This window comes from Plecotus auritus, assembly GCF_963455305.1.
Source record: "Plecotus auritus genome assembly, chromosome: 4".
Lineage (NCBI taxonomy): Eukaryota > Metazoa > Chordata > Mammalia > Chiroptera > Vespertilionidae > Plecotus > Plecotus auritus.
This window is the reverse complement of record NC_137775.1, coordinates 165309567-165332189: the sequence shown is the minus strand read 5'-3', so window position 1 is coordinate 165332189 and position 22623 is coordinate 165309567. Positions and strand designations below refer to the sequence as shown.

At 34.8% G+C, this 22623-nt stretch overlaps 2 protein-coding genes across 2 annotated transcripts in view; one reads left to right on the top strand and one right to left on the bottom strand.

The window, feature by feature from the left end:
* The window catches only part of SGCE (sarcoglycan epsilon), a 205178-nt gene that overhangs the window by 100725 nt on the left and 81830 nt on the right, over positions 1–22623 (top strand). The window lies entirely within an intron of this gene.
* CASD1 (CAS1 domain containing 1) overlaps positions 1–22623 on the bottom strand; it is a 45483-nt gene that overhangs the window by 2245 nt on the left and 20615 nt on the right. Inside the window, exons 8-17 of the mRNA XM_080666752.1 lie at positions 21071–21285; positions 18867–19289; positions 17526–17615; positions 9631–9750; positions 8465–8621; positions 7000–7079; positions 4542–4643; positions 3077–3217; positions 2493–2570; positions 1183–1275 (exon numbers count right to left, since the gene is read on the bottom strand). Of these exons, the coding sequence (XP_080522878.1) occupies positions 1183–1275; positions 2493–2570; positions 3077–3217; positions 4542–4643; positions 7000–7079; positions 8465–8621; positions 9631–9750; positions 17526–17615; positions 18867–19289; positions 21071–21285 (1499 nt within the window). The remainder of the gene's footprint in view (positions 1–1182; positions 1276–2492; positions 2571–3076; positions 3218–4541; positions 4644–6999; positions 7080–8464; positions 8622–9630; positions 9751–17525; positions 17616–18866; positions 19290–21070; positions 21286–22623) is intronic.

Here is a 22623-nt window from a genome sequence, read left to right as displayed (position 1 = left end):
GTAAGTCTTTCATGATCAAGATTTTTAAATTCTATGAAATCTGATACTTAAAAAATAATGGAACATTTATTCAAGAACTCAAAAGGGACATTCATTTCCCTATTTTATTTTAGTTAATCCTCACAGGAGGGTATTTTTTATATTGATTTTTAGAGATTGGAAGGGAAGGTGAGGGAGAGATGTGAGAAAGAGAGACAAATTGATTGGTTGCCTCCCACAAGTATTCTGACTGGGGCAGGGGATCAAACCTGCAACCCAGGTTACATGCCTTTGACCGGGAATCGAGCTCTCGACCCTTAAGTGCTCGGGGCTGGTGCTCTAACCTCTTAGCATATGGGCCAGGGCTTATTTCCCTATTATAAAGACAACTAAATAAATCTTATACTAAAAAATGTATCTTTTAAATAAATCATATGCTCTGAAATTTATCTTATGATCACAATATAAATTGTTTTAAAATATTCTGTTTCAAATACAGCTCAGAATAGTCAGAATGTATTTCAAAACCTACTTTAAACTGATTTTGTAATTAATTTCATATTAGGTATTACACACAAAATGTAATGAGTTTTAAAATTTCCCCAAAATTTCTAATTATAAGGATGCATTTTATTATGATAAGCATTATAACCATATTTAATAATGGAGATGAACAAATTTAAATCCCCTCAGCTGATTTCATTTATATCTATTTCACTTTTTTCTCTCCTGATCTCAGCATCTTGGTTGTACTTAAAAGCTCAAGACAGTATAAAGAACACTGTGAAAATCATCTAAGTCTAGTCATTTAAATAAAGCTGTAAACAATTACATAATATGTTACTGCTTTTGAAAGTACTGAATTTCTCCCCTATAATTCCGTAAGTAACATAGCTTTGATTAAAAAATTGTCAGGTTGCCCTGGCTGGGTTGGAATATCCTCCAGTACACCAAAAAGGTTGAAAGTTTGATTCCCGATCAGGGTGTGTATGGGAGGCAACCGAATGATGTTTCTCCCCTACCTTCCTCTCTCTAAAAATCACTAAAAACATATACTTGGGTGAAAATTAAAAAATAAAAATAAAATCATGTCATATTTACACATAGACACATATATAAACGTATACATACATATATATATGCACATAAGCATATATGTAACACTTGGCTGTGTAAGACAGAGCAAAATATTAATGTACCAACCTCTAATGAAATTTTTCCAAACCAAGCAAAAAATGAACTGTAAACAGAACGGGCATATCCAGGAATATTCCTTATCAGAATAAAGGCTAAAATCTGAAGAAAAAAACCACAAAGGTAAATATTAATAATCTGTTTATTAAAAGCATTTTTGCTTTCCTTCAAGTCATAATTTATTCTTTATATTCTTAAACTTGATACATACAAAAAGCTCTCCCCCCAATTGATTAGCAAGTTATTTTTGTTCTAGAGTGTATACAAACTCGATTTTTTAAACATGTGGTCTGTATACTGCATACCAGTGCAGATATTAGGTAGTACATGGTTGAGCAGTTTTACTTTATGCTTATTAGAAAAAATATGAACCCACTTGAGGCTCTTTGTGAAGAAAGAGATGATATCATATTTATGTGGCGAAATTTACAAAACCTCATGATATAGTTTTGCTTCTTCCATAATAATCCTCTAGAAACTCTCCCTGCTGCTCTTTGCTGGGCTACTCGTTTTTCAGGTCCTGGCTTAGACACTATTTTCTCCGAGAACCTTGCTGTGACATCAAGATGGGTTAGGAAGAAGTCCCATGGTTTCCAAAGCATCCTGTTCATTACCACACGACCCACAATGTCCTATGATTACCTGCCACCAGAAGTGTCTGCAAACATGTGAATCTGATCTGAGTTGTCTCTAGCCTCTACCTACCTCCCAGTCTCCACCACACACTTACGAATGTGGTATATGCTCCTTCCCACCACAAGCCTGCCTTCTTGCTGCCTGCTGTGCCTTCCTCCTTCCAAATCAGCTGAGATTTCTCAGGGAAATCATCCCTGACCTACACTCCAACCCCAACTAGGTAATATCCCCTCATGACGGTCTATTATTGCATCATGTACTTCTCTTTATAATTATATGGTAATTATATGATTATTATCTGTAATGGAAGAATATAGGCTCGATAAGGATATAAAGTATGTCTGATTTGGTAATCACTATATCCTTCAGCATATTATCTAGTACATACTGGCATCAAATATTTGTTAAATGATTAAAAATTTGTTAAAAGCAAATACGGTAAGTACAATTAACATTTCCTAAGTGCCTATTAAGTGACAAATACTGATCATTTCCATACATTTAATATAACAACCCTTTAAAAAGAGATTTTAATATCCCTGTTACAATAAAGGAACCTAGAGCTCAGAAAGTTTAAGTAATATAACTACATTTTAAATAGTTTGATCTCAAATTTCTTTGCTGCTAAAGACGGTGTCCTTAACAAGAATTAAGAAACAATTTCTTCAAATCAAGATAATTACCTGTACCACAGAAACAGATGGGTGGAGTTCATTGCACTCTGCTTTGTTCTTACAACTGCTAGCCCAGATGGAATAGGTCTAAACAAAAAAAACACGTGAATAGGTTCACAAACCCAGTTACGCCTTAAAGAGGCAGCATTCTCAGGAAATGCTGACATTTTCTTTATCACATTATGCTTCACATGTGATATAAAAGCCTCAGTAAGATTTCACACAGGTTTGCTCATCACTGGTTTGGTGTCTCCACTGCCCAGACATAAAGCACAGAAAGGGGCTTTGGTCTACGCTGTTCTGGGAACAGTGATTCCTAGGCAGTGGTGGCTCTTCGTGTCAAACACCTTACATTATATTTCTTCCCAAATTTATTACAATCTTTAAAATTCCTATTTCACTTAGCTTTCAGTTATTCTTCATATTTAACTTGAATATGTATTCACTTCTGAATTTATGTTCAATTGGAAAATAAAAATAAAAAGAATTTTTAAATATTTTATTTATTTATAGGTTCAATTCCTATCTCTTAAAGAAAATTTGTATACCAATTAGGACGTTGGAAAATTAGAAGATTACATTTTGAAACTTACCAAGAAAGAAACTACTGAAATAAACAACAGAACATTTGAAATTTTGTTTGTAAAAAGAGGTTCACCCTTTCCTTCAGAAAGTATTTGACGCTTCTGTAAAGTCAGATAAGTGAAAGCAAACAACATTCCATGAAAGACTACCTGAAAAATAAGGAGAGAAAAATTTGTTTTAAACAGCTACTTTCCAATAAGTAGCAAAAAATGTGGTAAATGATAAAAATATGTATAAAAGTAAATAAGTTAAAAGCTTAGTTTCAGAGTTCCTAGGACTTAAACTTCGAGAGTAAAACTTCAAGCAATGAGATAAAGCCCATGATTGTTACAAACTATCAGCAAAGGAAAGGCCAAATCTCTTGTAACAAAAAGACAAACTGGCTCAAACTGAAGAAATAATGCAAGTGAAGAAATAATGACAATTTAAAAATATTAATAAAAAACTATTCTGAATGCACATGATAAAATTTAATTGTACTCATCCAAGATAAAACATCTTATATTCGTACTTCTTTCAATCGAATAAAGCACACAACAATAACACCACCAAGTTCATATGTTCAAACAGGAGTATATGCACATAAGAGTGGAAAACACATGGTGGACCAGAGAGCTTTCTTTTTAAATAAAGACTTGATGTGAACTACCATAGCATAGTAGACTGCTCTAGTGACGAAGTTGAGAATTTAAAATTATTTAATGACAAGACCTTTGCAAAGCTTTTTATTAATAATTAATACATGGTTTTGAAATGCAATGCAGTTCATTGGAAAATGCACAGGTAATGGGAACCAAGCAATGGCTCAGAAACAGGCACCAAGAAAACATTTGTTGAATGAAAAATGGGATAAGTGGAAGAAGAGAGGAAAAGGGGAAAGAGCTAAGAAGGGTAATTAATATTTATTCAGTGCCTATTATTTAACGAACACTGTGCTGGATGTTTTACATTTTGTTGGTCAACTGAATGAATCTTAACCATCCTTCAAGATTAAATTCATGAAATCACCCACCCATGATACCGCTCTTTCTTCTTTTCAAATTCCTACCTCTAATTTCATACTGCATACCTAATACCCAATTATAAGTAGTAATCTTGGGTTTTAAGCTAGATTTTAAGACTTAGGAGCCTGGAGGTATGTCTTCTTTCTCTAATATAGTCTTCATCACACCAACACTAGAGCATATATTGGGACTCAATACATATTGTGCTGAATGGCTGAAGCATAAAAGTATATGATGGATCACCTGTAGGTCAAAATTATAACTCAAAAAAGGCCACTTTATAAACAACATTTTTACAGTATTTTTCTGTGGATATACATGCATACCCTTTCTCTGCATTAAAAAAGCAGAGAAATAGGGCTGCTTTGACTTAACATATCAACATGTTTCCTTATTCTAAAACTAAGTAAAATTAAAAAAATTTCCAAATAATTTTTTAGGAGTACAATATGAAATGGTAAATACATACGTAACGGTCTAATCTCCATCTGAACCACCATTCATATACATTTCCTTTCAGTTCAAAACACTTAGACAATGGCCAAAGAGAAAAGATCTTCTCAAATGCACCCTGAAAAAAGGAATCCAGAAAATAAATTAAAATGGTACAAGTCAATACTTGTTTTTCAATTCATTATAAATAATAATTTTCTAAAGTTAGAATTATATAAGGATCATTCACAGTTTTTAGGTTTTCTTTATTTAACTTAAAAATAACACTTCATTTGAAATTCATTTGAAAAGAAATTTATTTTACTGATGGCTAATAAAGATGACAAATCATTTTTGTTAATTTACTTTTACTGTGTACGAAAGGATACTGAGACCGAAAATTTTGAAAAGAACAAACTGGTAATTGGAAAATTATTCCACTTAAAAACTTAAATCTAGTACACAAAACAGCTAATATTTACTGGTCAAAACACAAAAATACAAAAGGCTTCAGCCAATATGCTATAAATAACCTAAGAAATGATGGTTAAGCAAGGGACTTGTGTGCATGCATATGAGCCTAATCAATGGACACAGACAACAGGGGGGTGGGGCATGAGTGGGGGGTGGGAGTAATGGGGGAATAAGGACACATATGTAAAAAAAGAAAAAAAGAAATGATGGTTAAGGTGAATATATAGTTTTTCTTTCTCTAAATGTCCTTAATAATCTATAATTAACCATGAGAGTTCAAAGAATCCTCTGAATTAGTCACCTTAATCAATCAACTGGCAAGTGCCATTACTAGTTTTTGAAACAAAGTTTACAATTTTACTCTAGTGAAGTTAGTGAACTGTGCCCCTTTATTAACCTGACAGCCTTGAAAAATCTGAGAATGTAGAGGCAGAAGTCTTGGGTACATTCCTGCACATTAATGAAGTCTTTCAAAGAAGAGAACAAAAACCTCAATTTCCAGACTTAAGAATGACGACAAACTCTATTAAGGAAAACTCCATTATTAGACCTAATTCCAAGCATAAAAATGTCTTAACATCACAAATTTTTAAAATGCTAATAAAAATTAAGAAAAAAATATGAAAACAGTATTGCATTTTAGGTAATGCTGAATGCTTAAGTCAGAAAAACTTTATTATTTTAATAAAATGTAATATTTTCCTTTTAATGACAGATTTCAAAATGCTTATAGCTTGTTAAAAATGGGTCCTATCTATGCCTCAGAATATTAAGGATGATTCTTAACAAAATTTTCAATATAAAGTACTTATATATCATATATGCAAACTATATAAAATACAGAAATATGACTTAATAGGTATATAGCTATTAGATATGATCATATGTATCACATATATATATCTGTAATGTACAACTTTATTTCTGATTAAAATTTTGTTTCTTATGTGATCGACAAACAAGTATTTATTGAGCATCCATTATGTGAAAGACACTGGGCTATATTGGACTATGTACTTTTTTTCTTGTGCAGAGTAAACACTAATCCAGGGTAGGGGAAACCTTCTTAGTTCCTCTATTGAACCTCTGGTCCACCTTCCTTTCTCTTCCTCAGATGCACCATGAGAGTGTTGGGAATTTTAATGAATGACTGTTAAGTAGTTGTTGTAATTACTTGGCTTATTTCTTTACATATTTGCCTATTGTTTCTTTATTATTTCATAGATCTTCTGCAAAAAACCTTAGAAGTGGAGCAGAAATATAAATGCTTTAGTTCTAAGTATGAAAGTAAGTATGAAAGCCTACAAAACAAGCAAAAAACCAGCTTTATAGAAACACACACACACACCCCTTATATGGCATTTGTACCTGATGCAACCAGGTACAAGACAGAGAGTTTGGGAGACAGGAGTAAGTTGTGCAGAATATGTCACAACTACAGGCATTCAAATTAAAATATTTTGTTTATTGTGCTGCCTAAATGATATGTCCGTGTCATGGACTGAGCAGTAGGTAGCAGTTTGCCACCCTGCTAAAGTAGCTGAGAGAAAATGACCAAACTTTTAATTAAATTAAACATACTACTTATGTACAAATCCCGTTGCTCCTAAGTTGGTTTTACTAACTGCCAAAATTTTACTCTGCAGTTATGGAAAAATCAAGTAACATTTTGATGCAATGAATAATGCACAAACTAAGTTGCAAATTCTGTCAAGAGAATTTTGATCTCCACTTAGAGTACTGTCTTAAAGAGGCATTCAATAAACGTTTGATTGATCAAGTAAAATGGGTTCTGAACAACTGCCAGAGGAAGAGCTTTAAATTGCTTTTACAACAAAACAGGGGTAACAAAAGTGGGTCTCAAAAGATCTACATTGAGTAGTCAACTATGGAGTGACACTTTTATTACAGTCATTAAAAAATGAAGCTAAAGAAAAGCTCTGAATCTTCTCACATACTTTAATAGATTTGAACTCTAAAATAAAATAGAACAAAATATAAACTAAAAAGACTGTACAAACCTGAGAATATGCCAAAAAACATATACATAACAGCAAGAAGGCTAGTTTCAACAGTAAACCAAAATGCCAGAAACAACTTCCTAAGAGAGAAAATATTTAATTTATTAAAAGTTGTGAATTTACATAAGAAAACATTCAAATACTATTTAACGTATTAATATGCTGCATAGTTCTTAACGTAACTTAAGGCTGCTTATAAGTCACACAAAATACAGCTAAGCAGTATAAGTTGCAAGTAGGACAAAAAGAAAAAAAAGGTAGAGGGTCCTTGCTAGGAATGAGGCTACAACATACACCTGATATCCTATATATCCACTATTCATCCACTATAAATATATTTGAAAACAACTCCTGAATTCAGTTGTACCTGTTCATTATTTAAAGTTACAACAAAATTTGGAACAATATGTTCAATGTAATTTTAACAAACATGTTGAATCTAACTTAGGTAAGACTGCTTAAACATTCGACTTCTAATGAGAAAGCTTAAGAACTCTCTAATGGACTAGGATTTAACCATAAGATATATTTTAAGATATACATGTTTTAAGTTATGTGCTCCCAGTTTATACACATTGATTATTCATTTGATTAATATTTTGAGTTTATGTCAAGCAGTTAAACCACAGAGGCTGTCAAAAGACACTAATGGACTTTACTAAAGGCTGGAACTCAACTCTTTCCCTGAAAAATTATTCGATATTATAATGAAAGGCAACAGAAAATATTTTTGATATACAATACTTGGTTAAGTTAAATACATTATTAAAACATTTTTAATTATTTTTCCATAAAGGAAAAATATTTTAATTATATGATCTTAAGGGGGAGGGGAAGCATTAAGATAATGACTATGGCCTCACTTTGAACACTACAAGTGACTGGCTATGTGACATTTGAAGATGACAACCTTTTGGACACTTAGGTTTCCTTATATATAAAACAAGTTGACAATAACTGCTTAAAGGGTTGTCTAGAAGATAAATTATATTAGTGCTTTTTAAAATTGTTTGACATAGAAAGGCTTTTTTGCAAATGAATGTTTATTAAAAATCTCAATATATGTAAGAAATCAAATAAAGCAGAGTTGTCAAGACTGAAGCAGGATGTAAGGAACAAAAGCCCTATTTGACTTTCCTTTCTCTCTCATAGCTCTCTCCATTCTGGCTCTGTACTGTTTGAAACTGTTGCATTAGTTAATAGGTAAAATGGCTTTGAAAAATTTAAATTTAAAAAAGAAAAGACGTAATATAGATAAAAACTATTATTCTGCACTATTATATTATTTCAACTACTTATCTGCACCATTTTAGAAACAGTTTTTAAGACCAAACTTTCAAAATGTCAATACTACACATAAATTTTAACTGTTTACATGTCTCAATAAATAGCCTTTAGCAACTAAAAAGAAATTTAGTACATTGAAAGAACATATTTATTAACATAAGTAAGAGAGTATATTTACCGTTTGCTTTTTTTTGGATTATTTGAGGCCACAGTGCCAAAGTAACATATATGACCATGAACCATACCGTGACCAAGGGGACAAAGTAATAGAATTGATAAGGCCGATCCATTACTATACATAACACCACTACCAGGAAATTGAGACGAAATAAGACCTATTAAAGAAGTGAAGAAAATGGTTTTCATTCCAGATAATTCATGAACAGCAAAGACAGATTCTTTCTGACAAAGTATAAATGTTTGACATTAGAATAACAAATGTACAAGCATATTTTACTAATCCCTAAAGTTATATTTGTTCTGCAGTCATTTTAAAGAGTTGAATACAAAATATTTATGCATCGTTATGTTAACTAAATCCCAGCAAAGCACAAGTCTGAGCTGTCCTCTGGTTGCAATTGCCATCGTGTTAAATGTAGGAAAAAAATCATAAATCTCCTTCCCAGAGCTCATTTGTAAGCGGAGATTAGATTACCTCAAGAAAAAGTATCCATTTCATCTCTATTTGATGTTGATTTACCCCATTTGGGATTAAAATGAGAGTTGTCATAGATACAAAATGATATTACTCAAATTAAAAAGTATCTTTGGGATTTATGTAACAGTCATTTCAGACAGTGTGATGTCATTCAAAGAACAAAGAATTTGAGAGGTTGATATCAGAGCTGCACCACTTACTATGTTACCACAGGCAAATTATTTAACCTCTCTGAGCCTCAGTGTCCTTGTCTGTACATGAGAAGATCACAACTCAGGTTTGTAATGAAAGATAAGTAAAATAATATTCAGAAATTGCCTAGAATAAGGTAGAAAGTTAATAAATATTAATCCTCTTCTTAGAGAAAAAGCATAGGCTATAATAATTCCAGGTAACTATACATTTCTACAAAACTAAAGTAAATCAGCAATGTTTTCCCTTGTGTACCAGTGCTTCTATTATACATTCATCTAAATTATATTTTCCCTTCCCTCAGTAATAAATTATTTATCTCTTAATTATTAACCATAGAACACAGAAATAACACAATTTTAAGTGCCATTTCAAAACTCAAATTATTCATGGTCTTATAATGACAATATTTATATTTTATCAACAGTTAGGTACAAAAGCATGTTGAAATGAAAAAAAAAAAAAAAGAAGAAAATAACTGAATGCATTCCTACCTGACATACTCTATGGATTCCAAAGTCTCCCTTGATCCAAAAATAAGAGAAATGCCCATAGCCCGTCTGAAATAGATATGCAGCAACCAGAACCCGAACGTGCATGTACACAGGCAAAAACTGTTGACAAAAACAGATATGTGAAATATATGTTGGCACTAACTATACCTTGAATTGCCATAACCAGCACTTTTAACCAAGATAATGGATCATTGTTATCATTTGGTATTATCTCAATGAAACGATTTATTCTCAAAAGTTAGGCATTATAGCAGGAGTTAAAAAATGTAGACTTTAGAATCAGATAGACCTAGAGTCAAATTCTGGTTCTGCCACTTATTAGTTATATGACTGAAGTCTGAGTTTCCTAAACTGCAAAGTGTTTTTGTGAGGAATGCATAATTAATATAAAAGCAGTTTGTATATTTCTTCCAGCTAGAACTAAATATATGATATCAAATTATTAATCACCACTATGGATTTCACATTTTCCCAATGATAAAAAACAAAAATTCCTACATTTTTGGCCCTGTTAAATATATAGACTTTAGACTTGCAAATAAAATGGTCACATGACTACTTACAATACTAAGCAAAGCATACATATTTAAAAATACATACAAACATAATTTAGAAATATTATTTCCCTCCACTCTTATTTTATAGAATTTTATTTTACACGCCCATATAAACTGTTTCATTATGACTAAGATGCTTAGAATCACTTGCCATGGTTTTTCAGAGCATCACATCTTCACTTTGAGGTTGAATAAAAATACCATATTTCTAATCTATATTTTAGGGTGTCACTGGAAATATGATCTCAATTACAAAGTCCTGATTCTTATAACCTTAAAACACTATCATTCCACTTACTAGTATCCATTAACCATTGGTCCTTTAGATGCATATTCATGATCTCTACAATAGAACTAATACACAGTTTTAAAAAAATTACCTTTTCAAGGCTTGTTCAATGACATTCAACACTTGCTAATTGTTTTAGGGATAATTACTAAATCTACATAAATATTTAAAAATGTTTTATTGATTTCAGAGAGAGGAAGGGAGAGGGAGAGAGGGATAGAAACATCAATGATGAGAGAGAATTGTCGATTGGAGAATGCTGCACGCCCCACACTGGGGATCAAGCCTGAAACCCAGGCATATGCCCTTCATTATTAGTTATTTTTAAATGTCTTATCCTTAGGTCAGAAATTTTTAATGAAGGTGTAACATATTAGAATCACAGGGATGAAGGTGGAAAATGTACTACTGAAATAACCTCAAGATTTACCTAATCTAAACCTGTGCTCTTACTTCATTCTTGAATGTTCTCTAAAATGTTTCCTTCAAATATCTGAGCACCTTTTTAGTAGCAGAAAACATACAAATTCCAAAGGCAATCCATTCCATTTTCAGATGGTCCTTAACTGCTATATAGCTGCTTTTCATGAAAAGTTGAAATCTAACTCTATATACAACTACCAACTTCAGCACTCTAGGGCAGTGCTGTGCAATAGAAATGAAAGTGAGCCACACAGCCCTAGCTGGTTTGCTCAGTGGACAGAGCGTCGGCCTGCGGACTGAAGAGTTCCGGGTTCGATTCCGGTCAAGGGCATGTACCTTGGTTGCGGGCTTGATCCCCAGCAGGGGGAATACAAGAGGCAGCCAATCAATGATTCTCTCTCATCATTGATGTTTCTTTCTCTCTCTACCTCTCCCTTCCTCTCTGAGATCAATAAAAATATGTTAAAAAAAAAAAAGTGAGCCACACAGTAAATTTTTAATGTGGCCACCAGAACATTTTAAAAAATTAAAAGAAACTAATTTTAATCAGTATATTTTATTTACTCAATATACCTAAAATATTATCATTCCAAGATGTAATTAGATATTTTACATTATTTTCATACTAAGTTTTTGAAGTTAGCATGCATTTATTATAATTAGTCATACTTAATCTGGTTTGTGTTTTAGTTTATGTAGTATAGCACACCTTAATTCTGACTGGCTACATTTCAAGTGCTCAACGGTCACCTGTGGTAGTGGTTACCATAAATGAAGAATCTAGTTCTGGAACCATATGCACAGGCTTAATCACTCTTACATCTAATAGTTCTACAAGTATTTAAAAAAGCAGATGTCAAACCTAAGCTAACCATTACTAATTACTTTAACCACTCTCCATAAAATATCCTTTCAAGTCCCTTTAAGACTGGGGCTAGGCCTACAAAGTGAGGAGTTGGTTCTTATATTTCAACAGCAAAAACTATTCATTTAAATGGAATTAAACACTATCACAACAATTTGCCAAGTTCCTGATAATGCTGGATGATTACAAATTTCATGTAATAATTATCTCAACTTTTTATTTTAAGATATTTTAAACCAAGAGAAAAGTTGCAAGAATAGTACAATGCATATCTATATACATATTATGCTAAGCCATTTTAAAAGTATATTGCAACTCATATAACTTAACAAAAGAAAGATAAACAATCCAATAAAAAAATGGGCAAAGGACCTAAATAGACACTTTTTGAAAGAGGATATACAGATGGCCGAGAGACATATGAAAACATGCTTGAAGTCACTAAGCATCCGAGAGATGCAAATCAAAACAACAATGAGGTACCATCTCACACCTGTCAGAATGGCAATCATCAACAAATGAACAAACGACAAGTGCTGGTGAGGATGCAGAGAAAAAGGAACCCTCGTGCACTGCTAGTGGGAATGCAGACTGGTGCAGTCACTGTGGAGAACAGTATGGAATTTCCTAAAAAAACTAAAAATGGAACTCCCATTTGACCCAGTAATCCCACTTCTAGGAATATATCCCAAGAAACTAGAAACACCAATCAGAAAGGATATATGCACCCCTATGTTCATAGCAGCACAATTTACAATAGCTAAGATTTGGAAACAGCCTAAATGCCCATCAGCAGATGAGTGGATTAAAAAACTTTGGCACATCTACACAATGGAATACTACACTGCTATAAAAAGGAAGGAACTTTTACCATTTGCAACAGCATGGATAGATCTGGAGAGCATTATGCTAAGCAAAATAAGCCAGTTGGAGAAAGATAAATATCACATGATCTCACTCATATGTGGGATATAATGAACAACATAAACTGATGAACAAAAATAGATCCAGAGACAAGGTAACACTGAACAGACCGTCCAACCTCAGAGAGAAGGCAGGGGTGCGGGGGGGGGGAGGAGGAGGGCGTTGCTTAGAGATCAACCAAAGGACTTGCATACATGCATATTAGCATAACCAATGGACACAGACACTGGGGTGGTGGGGGCTTGTCCTGGGGTGTGGGAGTGGCTGGGGGGGGGTGTCAATCGGGAAAAAAGAAGACATAGGTAATACTTTAAACCAGCAGTCGCCAACCTTTTGGACCTCATGGACCACCAGTGGTCTGCGGACCACCGGTTGGCAACCACTGCTTTAAACAATAAAATCAAATAAAATAATTTTTTAAAGTATATTGCAGACCACATGACATCATCCCTACATATTTTAGTATCTTCTAAGCAGAAAAAATACCTGACCATATTTTATTATCATACCCAAGAAGTTTAATATGAGTGTAATAGTATCTGCTATACAATGCATACTCAAATTTCCCTGATTGTCCCAGTAATATTCCTTATGGTTAAAATTTTTTTTTTTTTAATTTAGAACCTCAATCAATGATCACACATGGCAATTAGTTATCATTCCTTTTTAGTCTCTTTTAATTTAAATTATTTCTTTTTTGTCTTTCATGAGTCAAATCTATATATATAAAAGGCTAATATGCTAAGTGTCTGACCAGCTGACTGGTTGCTATGATGCACACCTACCACCAGGGGGCAGACACTCAACACAGGAGCTGCCAAGCTGCAGTGACTTGGCAGCGGCAGTTCTAGGGTGATACACCCCAAAACCAGAGAGGAGGGAGCCCGATTCCTTGTGGGGCCACGCGATTCCACCTTTTGCCGTGGGTTATGTTGTTGCTAGGCACTCTCAGCCTTGATCTGGTTTACTGCACACTTGCGTTTGTGTTCCACATCCTGTACGACAGCAACTTTGCAGAGTGCCCTCTTGCACTCTGGGACCCTTTCGGGGGATGTCAGAGAGCCGGTTTCGGCCTGATCCCCACAGGCCAGGCCGAGGGACCCCACCTGCCAGAGGGACTCTGCTCACTCTGCAGATGCCGGGGAGGGACTGAGAGAGGTTTGCTCCAGGGCACGTCCAGCCCATCTTGCCCAGTCCTGCCCCACTGGCCACCTTCTAATTAATTTCCTTTCAATGTGCATGAATCCGTGCACTGATTCACTAATATTACAATAAAATTTTAGTTATAAAAATATATTTGAAATTCCAACATTACTATTAGTAGCTAAGCGAGGTTGACTTCTGGTTATCTTCTTTCTCTGGTCCCACAAATTTTCCCTCAAGACCTTTGATTCAGGTGTAACTACCTTGCTGTACCTTTTCATATTAAATTCATAGTATTTTTTTTATCCATCTTAGATATAAATTATGTCTTAAAAGACAGTTTATACCAAGAATTGCAATCAACCAGACTATCTGTATTATTTTTAAAATTTGCCATTAATTTTTGATGTAGTACCTATCTATATATCTATTATATAAAAAGCCTGTGTTTGTCATGCCATCACACTAGTAACGACTGATCAGCAGGAGGCTGCATGTGTGGCAGGCACACGTGGGTGGGCGGGGCTATGTGCACAGCGAGGCTTGTGGGTGGGCAGGGACTTGACTCTGGAGGCGTGAGTGGGTTTCTGGGTCCTGCCTCCCACAGCGGGGGCAGCGGCGGGACTCTTTCTGGGTCCTGTCGAGCTGTGGGACTCTGGGTTCTGGGTCTTGCACGATTTCGCGCGCTGGGCCCCTATCCTATCTAATAAAAGAGTAATATGCAAATTGACTGTAACTCCAACACACAAGATGGCTGCCCCCATGTGGTCAAAGATGGCTGCCCCCATGTGGACACAAGATGGCCACCACAAGATGGCCAGCAGGGGAGGGCAGTTGGGAGGGACCAGGCCTGCAAGGGAGGGCAGTTGGGGGCGATCAAGCCTGCAGGAGAGGGCAGTTAGGGGTGACAAGGCCGGCAGAGGAGGGAAGTTAGGGGTGACTGGGCCTGCAGGGAAGGGCAGTTGGGGGGGACCCAGGCCTGCAGGGGAGGGCAATTAGGGGTGACCAAGCCTGCAGGGGAGGGCAGTTAGGGGCAAACATGCTGGCAGGGGAGCAGTTAGGCAACAATCAGGCTGGCAGGGAAGTGGTTAGGGGATGATCAGGCTGGCAGGCAGAAGCAGTTAGGGGCAATCAGGAAGGCAGGCAGGCAAGCAGTTGGGAGCCAGCAGTCCTGGATTGTGAGAGGGATGTCCCAGATTGGAGAGGGTGCAGGCTGGGCTGAGGGAAACACTCCTCCCCCCTGTGCACGAATTTCGTGCAACGGGCCTCTAGTATATATAAAAAAAAGCCTAAGTGACCATTACAACCGGTCAACCAAACAACTAGTAGCTATGATGCACACTGGACCACCAGGGGCTGCCTCCTGGTGGTCAGTGCACTCCCACAGCCAACCTCCCATGGTCCCTCCCCCTGACCCGGCTGAGCTGGGTGAGATGGTCCCGATCGGCCCCGATACCTGGCCAGGCTGAGGTACCCCACCCATGCACGAATTCGTGCACCAGGCCTCTAGTTTTAGTATAAAACATGGCACAACTAAAATTTTATAATTTTACTCAAAATAAAAAATATTAAGATTAGGTAATTAAAATCATTATGGCAGTTAAAAGGAGTTTTTAATTAAGTGGATCTCTTAAATATCCAAGAATCAAGTCCCCAAATATGTTACAACCCACACTAATAGTGCTTTGCTGGAGTAGATATAGGTAATTTCTAACTGCAAAAGGCTATAGTATAAAGCACAGGGATATATTAATTAATCATAACAAGTGATCTGTTAATGAAAAGTATATCCTTCCAGAACAGGGATTTTTTTTTTTTTAAATTGTCATTTAGGATGTATTGGAATGTAGTCTAAGATGTATTAGAATGCTAGCTTGGCAAATGATTATAACAGAATGCCAAATTGCCTGCATCCAATTATGATCCAAGTCCTTTCTGGAATCACTAAATTGAGGAACTTAATCTGCCATTAATTCTTTCTATCTGTTTTTTTTTTTTTACACTATTACCACCCTTTAATATGTCAGCAATTAATTATGTCCCTAAGTGGCATTTTCTTAAAGCCCTTTTTTCCCCTCTCAAATTAATTTAATCTTTATTCATATGTCAGAGATATTTTTAAGATTCAATATGCATCTCCAGTTACATTTTTAGAGAATTTGCCAAATTCATCCTATAAATTCTGAACTGGGCTTATAAACTAAGTTTAACTATCCTCATCTCTCCTTGCTCGGGTCTCTGACCATCCTGGCTCTCCCACGGCTACGTGATTTCAATTGGTCCCTTCAGCTGCAAGGTCACAGGAATTTCACTGCTGCCACAAATAAACGTATCAGAGTCACATAACTTCAGCAAAAATAAAACTTCATTCCTCTGCCTTTTACTCTTCAAACAAACCATCCATGAAATCACCAGTTTTGAAAAATATAATAGACTTTATGAAGAATAACATTATTTTCAAAATGTTAGATATCTGAAAACCCCCAGTATTATTTACCTTAACTGCTATGAAAATTTTAAAATACTCCTTCCTGAGCAACAGTCTCCTGTCATCTTAATTTATCATTGATTCAAATACTGTTTAAAGATGTGTACTTTATATGAACAACACAATTAGAAAAACAGTTCAGTATTTCCCAAATTTTGAATGTTTCTTAAATTTTTAAAACATATTTTAGAGAAGTCAGTTTGTATCTTCAGTATACAAACTTATGTGAAAAGTGACAGACACCTAGGTTTACCCTCAAAAGTTTGTTTTAACTGTAATGTAGCTAAAGTGTTGTAACTGATATTTTTTTCTTTCCTTGCCAAAACCAAGATGTCGCCAGACCACAAGAATCCTCGGGAGAAGGAAAAAATGATTTTGTCCAGGTAGAGGAGGCACTGAGTGGGCAAAGGAAGGGTCCCCATCTCACGGAGACGGTAATATTTAGGAAGTATGGCATATCTGACATGGTCTACAATGGCAGTCCATCAGTACTTGAGCTCTGAACACCGAGGAAAGAGAGTTTCAAGTTTTTTAAACTTTAAAAGTGTAAAAATAGTTGGTCAAACTTCCTAAAGTACGGTGAAGGGTAGAATATAAAATATAATCATCTAATTTGATTTCCTTTGATAGTCACTTGCCTATTCCAAATCTTTTACAATTAAGTATCATCTAAAAAGAGTTTTGATAACTTTAAATTAGTTGTTTAATAGGATGAGATGAAATAATGCCCTTAGATTATCAGCTGCTTCTACTGAATTAAAATTAAGGCCAAGAGAATACAAATAAATTATTGCCCTCTCTTTTTAGAACAATTGATTTTGCTTTTAAAACTACACATCCTCAAAGTCAAGTGGTGGGAGAAGGATGGGAAGGCAGAAAGATTGAGTTGAAGTTAAATGACAGAGAATGTCATGATGAAAGAGTCCATGCCCTTAAAAAAAACATTAAAGTGACTTTATTTCCTACTAGAGGCCCGGTGCACAAAATTTGTGCACGGGTGGGGTCCCTAGGCCTGGCCGGCAATCAGAACCTTCTGGCTGCTGGCTGGGGCCTTCATTCCGCGCTGCCCCTTGGTGGTCAGGATACATCATAGCGAGCGATCAAACTCCCGGTCTCCCGGTTGAACTCCGAAGAGACACTTTGCCTTTTAGATAGAAGATATTTTCTGAATTTCAATATACTTACGGTACTTGCTCCAGAGATATGATAAATCAAAATCACAAGTTGCATCCAGCCTTTCCATTCATCTGTTTGTTCTCTATTTAATACTTTAGTCTGTGTAAAGAACCAAAATCTATTTCAAAATTCACCATGAAGCTATTATTTGGACAATTTATACTAAGTATGTTAAAATTATTCCTATAGGACAGTGGTCGGCAAACTGCGGCTTGCGAGCCACATGCGGCTTGCAAGCCGCGGTTTGCAGCTCTGTTGACTAATGAGTTTGACGACCACTGACCTAGACTCTCGATTCCAATAATTACAGGCTGTTTTTGTTCCTTGTGATTAAGCCCCTATCCCAGTGGTCGGCAAACTCATTAGTCAACAGAGCGGCAAACCGCGGCTTGCGAGCCACATGTGGCTCACGAGCTGCAGTTTGCCGACCACTGCTATAGGATATAAAGCTGATGCTTTTGTTAAAAGAATTTGCGGAGGGATTAAAAATAGTCATTTTATTTCTTGATAAAAGATATAATATGAATTTGAAAACTAATATGAACTAACAGATTTTAAATAGCATTTAAGTTGATACCTATGGTTTTATATTAAGAGTACATTTAAACTATGACAATGGTTTATATATCTAAAAAAATGGCATTTTCTAATTTTAAGAAAGTCTTAAGATTTCAGTTACAAAAGATCTTACAGTTCTCTTACACTTTATTGTAAAAAAAAAAAAAAAAAGAATATTTCCTTAGAATATTCTCACCGGAGATGAAGAACCGATTAATCATTCTCATATGAGTTATTTCTTACAATAGAATTTATTAATTAAAATAAATCATATCTTATAATGGAATTATACTAACATTCTGAGCAACTACAGAAATGCTAAAATAGGAACTTCAGATATTATAAACATTTGCCCACATTATATAAGTTCTAATTTGTGTGTACATGTCTGATTGTATAAATATAAAATGTTTGTGCATATAGGCATTTATTAATAAAATTATATATTTTTGCTCTACAGAAGATAGTGATGTATCATGTTCAAAGACCATTATAAAATTTGAAGCCACTGCACTTTCTCCATCCCCATGAATGCAAAATAACAAAAGCCATGACATCTTTTTCACAGGTCATTATTATCAACTTTCCAACAATCTTCACGAAACTCTTTGAACTTCCTCCACAATGTTTCAAAAAAGCAACAGAGTCTGCTAAGTGAATTATAACCACAACATTCATCCTCTCTGATATACATGCTTGTATATTTTGGCATGATAAATGATATTATTTTTTAAAATCTAGAGTTTATAATGAAATAAGGATAACATGAGCTAAAAAGAAAAGAACTCTTACCTCTTTAGTATTTTCATTGTAAAATACTCCCAAAACCAAGATATAGATAATTGGAATAAAGAAAGTTGAATGTGTATAAAATTTGTTTTCCTTCATAAATAGATTTGCACGGTCACACATATAGAAATAAGCCATAATCAGGCCAAGTTTGCACAAAGATTGTAAAAGTATTTCTAATGGAGACACAGGGGTATTGATAATACTTTTCTTTTCCTCTCCACTTTCCAAATCAGTACATGGCTTATTCTTCCGATGAGCATTACGATGAATTATATAAAAAATTAAATATCCGACAATAGATAAGGTGAAAAAACAAGCAGCTAGCTTCTGCATGAGAGTCAGAGGAGGCCGAGGCTGACAACAGGAACCATCTACAGGCTTCAGTATCTTATTGCAATACACGTTCATAAGAATCATTGCACTCTGTGAACAAATCAAGTTATTTGGTTATTATCTTGTCAGTAATATATTTCACATTAGATTTTCTCCTGTGAATACTATTGATTTTTCAGCACTGAAACCAAAATGCTTTTGTACTTTTTACTACCATTTCCCAACCACTCATGCAAATAATGCTATTCCTTCAATCTGTAATAGCTAGTCGAGGGCTTTTCAAACTTCTTGGGCTATGATCTATAATGAAAAATTCATTTTATAATGTGACCCAGACACATATACGGGAAACAATACCTACCCTTACTACTTATAATGCACTCTTAAATTTTTGTATTATTTTTTTATGGAAAAAAAATAATTTCATGGCTGCTAATGGGCTGTGGCCTTTACAATAGTGTGTTGAAGGCCTGGGGTGGGCTAGAAGGGGCAATGGGGGGAAAAAGGGACATATGTAATACTTCCAACAATAAAGATTAAAAAAAATAACTAATGTCAAAGATCAAAGAATTTTAATTATCAGCTTTTCAATATAAAAGATACCAGGACACTTAAGATAGAGTTCCAGTTTTTAGATGTTAAAAAAAAAGAATGTAAAATAACTGTCACAAAATAATTCTTAGCAAATAATATTTGTAATATGCCTTTCATTTGGTTTACAGTTTATGGACCACTTAGGATTCTGGTTTTAAGATTTCTAATGTTAAATAAAGATTTCTAATGTGGCATTTTGAACATGGTTGCATTATAATAAAAATATTCTAGGCAAGCTATCAAGATTCTGTCTAGTTGAAGGTTCAGTCAAATCTAGTTTTTAAAAAACTTTATAGTTTAGACATCATCGGAACTCTAAGATGATTATATTATTTAAACCTAAACATTCAAACTACTCAACTATATAGGAAATCTCACCCTTTTAGCTCTGGGTTCTGTGCCTAGTACTCTTGCAGATACTAGCCTATGAACTCCATCCCCAAGTCTTAACCAGTTCCAGGGGGTATATATATATGTATATATATACATGATTCTCCATATACTTTAAGGGGCTTTGAACCCCCTGCAACTGGTTAAGACTTGGGGATGGAGTATATATATATATATATATATATATATATATATATATACACACACACATGCATTTTTCTGCAGGAGAGGAATGTAACCATTGCTTTTTACTGAACACTCAAAGGGGTTATGTGGTCCTCAAAAAGGTTAAGGATCACTGCTTTTTAAGAAAACAATAACTAAATAATATCTGTTGTACTATGTATGAAAATTCATAATTATCAGTTCTCTTTCATATTGAACTTAGCAACCCTTTACATCTGTCAAGCTGGATTTTTTTCAGTGTTTACTATGTACACTGAATAGTGTTTAGGGCATCCAAGGAAATCAGATTTATTTATAAGAAAATAAAACTATTCTACATATTAAAAATGTACTCTTCATAGAGGCTTAATTTTGTTAGTTTAAGGCAGGACCATTAAGCTGTAGTTTTCAAACATGAGTATTCTGTGAACTTATAAGCTTCTTGATTAGACAAAGTATAGTAAGAGTGACTAGCACTCAATAAATGAAGTTTCATTTCCTCCCTTCCGTAGCTTCTTTCCCTTTCAGAGTACACAAAAACTCTCACTTTATACACAGCTAGGTGATGAAATAAAAATTATTTCTAGATGTACGTTTAGGTAGAAAAACTACAAATAATTAAGACTGCAATAAAATTATTTATTACCATGTATAGTGACATATAGTTACTATACAATTAGATATTATAGTCTCTATCTACTGACAGATACAAGAATTCTTACAGTTTCTCTGCTTGATTCTGGAAGATGTAAGCCATCCAAAGATTCCATGATAGTTTCTTGAGCAATTAATTTGGAAACACTGAACATCTTAACATGTGATTTAGAATTTCTGGTGCTACTATTCAAAACACTGACTGCAGCTTCATTGTAAGCATCTATCTTCTCGTTAGTGATCATTTTCCTATTTTCACTTAATAGATCTTCATAAACAGGATCTGCATATGAAACACATTATTAAAAACACAAATGTTGGGAATACTGGACAGGTATGTGCAAATAAATGAAATTAGACCACCTTCTTATACCATACACAGAATAAACTCAAAATGGATCAAATACTTAAATGATAAAATTAAAACCATAAAAATCCTAGAAGAAAACATAGGCAGTAAAAATTTCAGACATTCTCATAGCAATATTTTTTCTGATCTATCGCCTTGGGCAAGGGAAATAAAAGAAAAAATAAGCACATGGGTCTATATCAAACTAAAAAGTTTTTGCACAGCAAAGGAAACCATCAACAAATGAAAAGACAAAACACTGCCTGGGAGAACATATTTGCAATTATATATCAGATAAGGGGTTAATATCCAAAATTTATAAAGAAGTTAAATTCAACACCAAACAAATAAACAATACAATTAAAAATGGGCAGAGAACATGAATAGACACTTCTCCAGAAGACATACAGATGGCTAGTAGACATATGAAAAGATGCTCAATATCACTAATCATCAGAGAAATGCAAATTAAAACTGAAATGAGATATCACCTTACACCAGTCAGAATGGCTATCAATAAATCAACAAACAGTAAGTGCTGGCAAGGATGTAGAGAAAGGAAACCCTCGTGCAGTGTTGTTGGGAATGCAGATTGGTGCAGCCACTGTGGAAAGCAGTATAAAGTTACCTGAAAAACTTAAAAATGGAATTGCCTTATGACCCAGTGGTTCTACTTCTGGGAATTTATCTTACCCGAGACATTAATTCGAAAGAGACATTAACTCCTATGTTCATAGCAGCGTTGTTTACAATAGCCAAGATTTGGAAGCAGCCCAATTGTCCATCAGTAGATGAGTGGATAAAAAAGCTGTGGTACATTTACACAATAGAATACTACTTGGCTGTAAAAAAGAAGGAAATCTTACCCTTTGCAACAACATGGATGGACCTGGAGAGCGTTATGCTAAGTGAAATAAGCCAGTTAGAGAAAGACAAGTACTATATGATTTCACTCACAAGCGGAATCTAATGAACAAAATGAACTAACAAGCAAGATAGACTCATAGAGAGCAGGCTGACAGCTGTCAGGGAGGGAGGTTCTGAGGGCTGGAAGGATTGAGCAAAAAAGAAAAAGAAAAAGTCATGGACACGGACAACAATGTGGTGAATGCTAGGGGAAAGGGTAGTGGGAAGTGGAAGAGAGTGTAGGGGGGATAAATAAATGGTGATGGAGGAGACTTGACTGGAGATGGTGAATACACAATACAGTGTACAGATGATGTGCTATAGAATTGTGCACCTGAAACCTATATAATTTTGTTGACCAGTGTC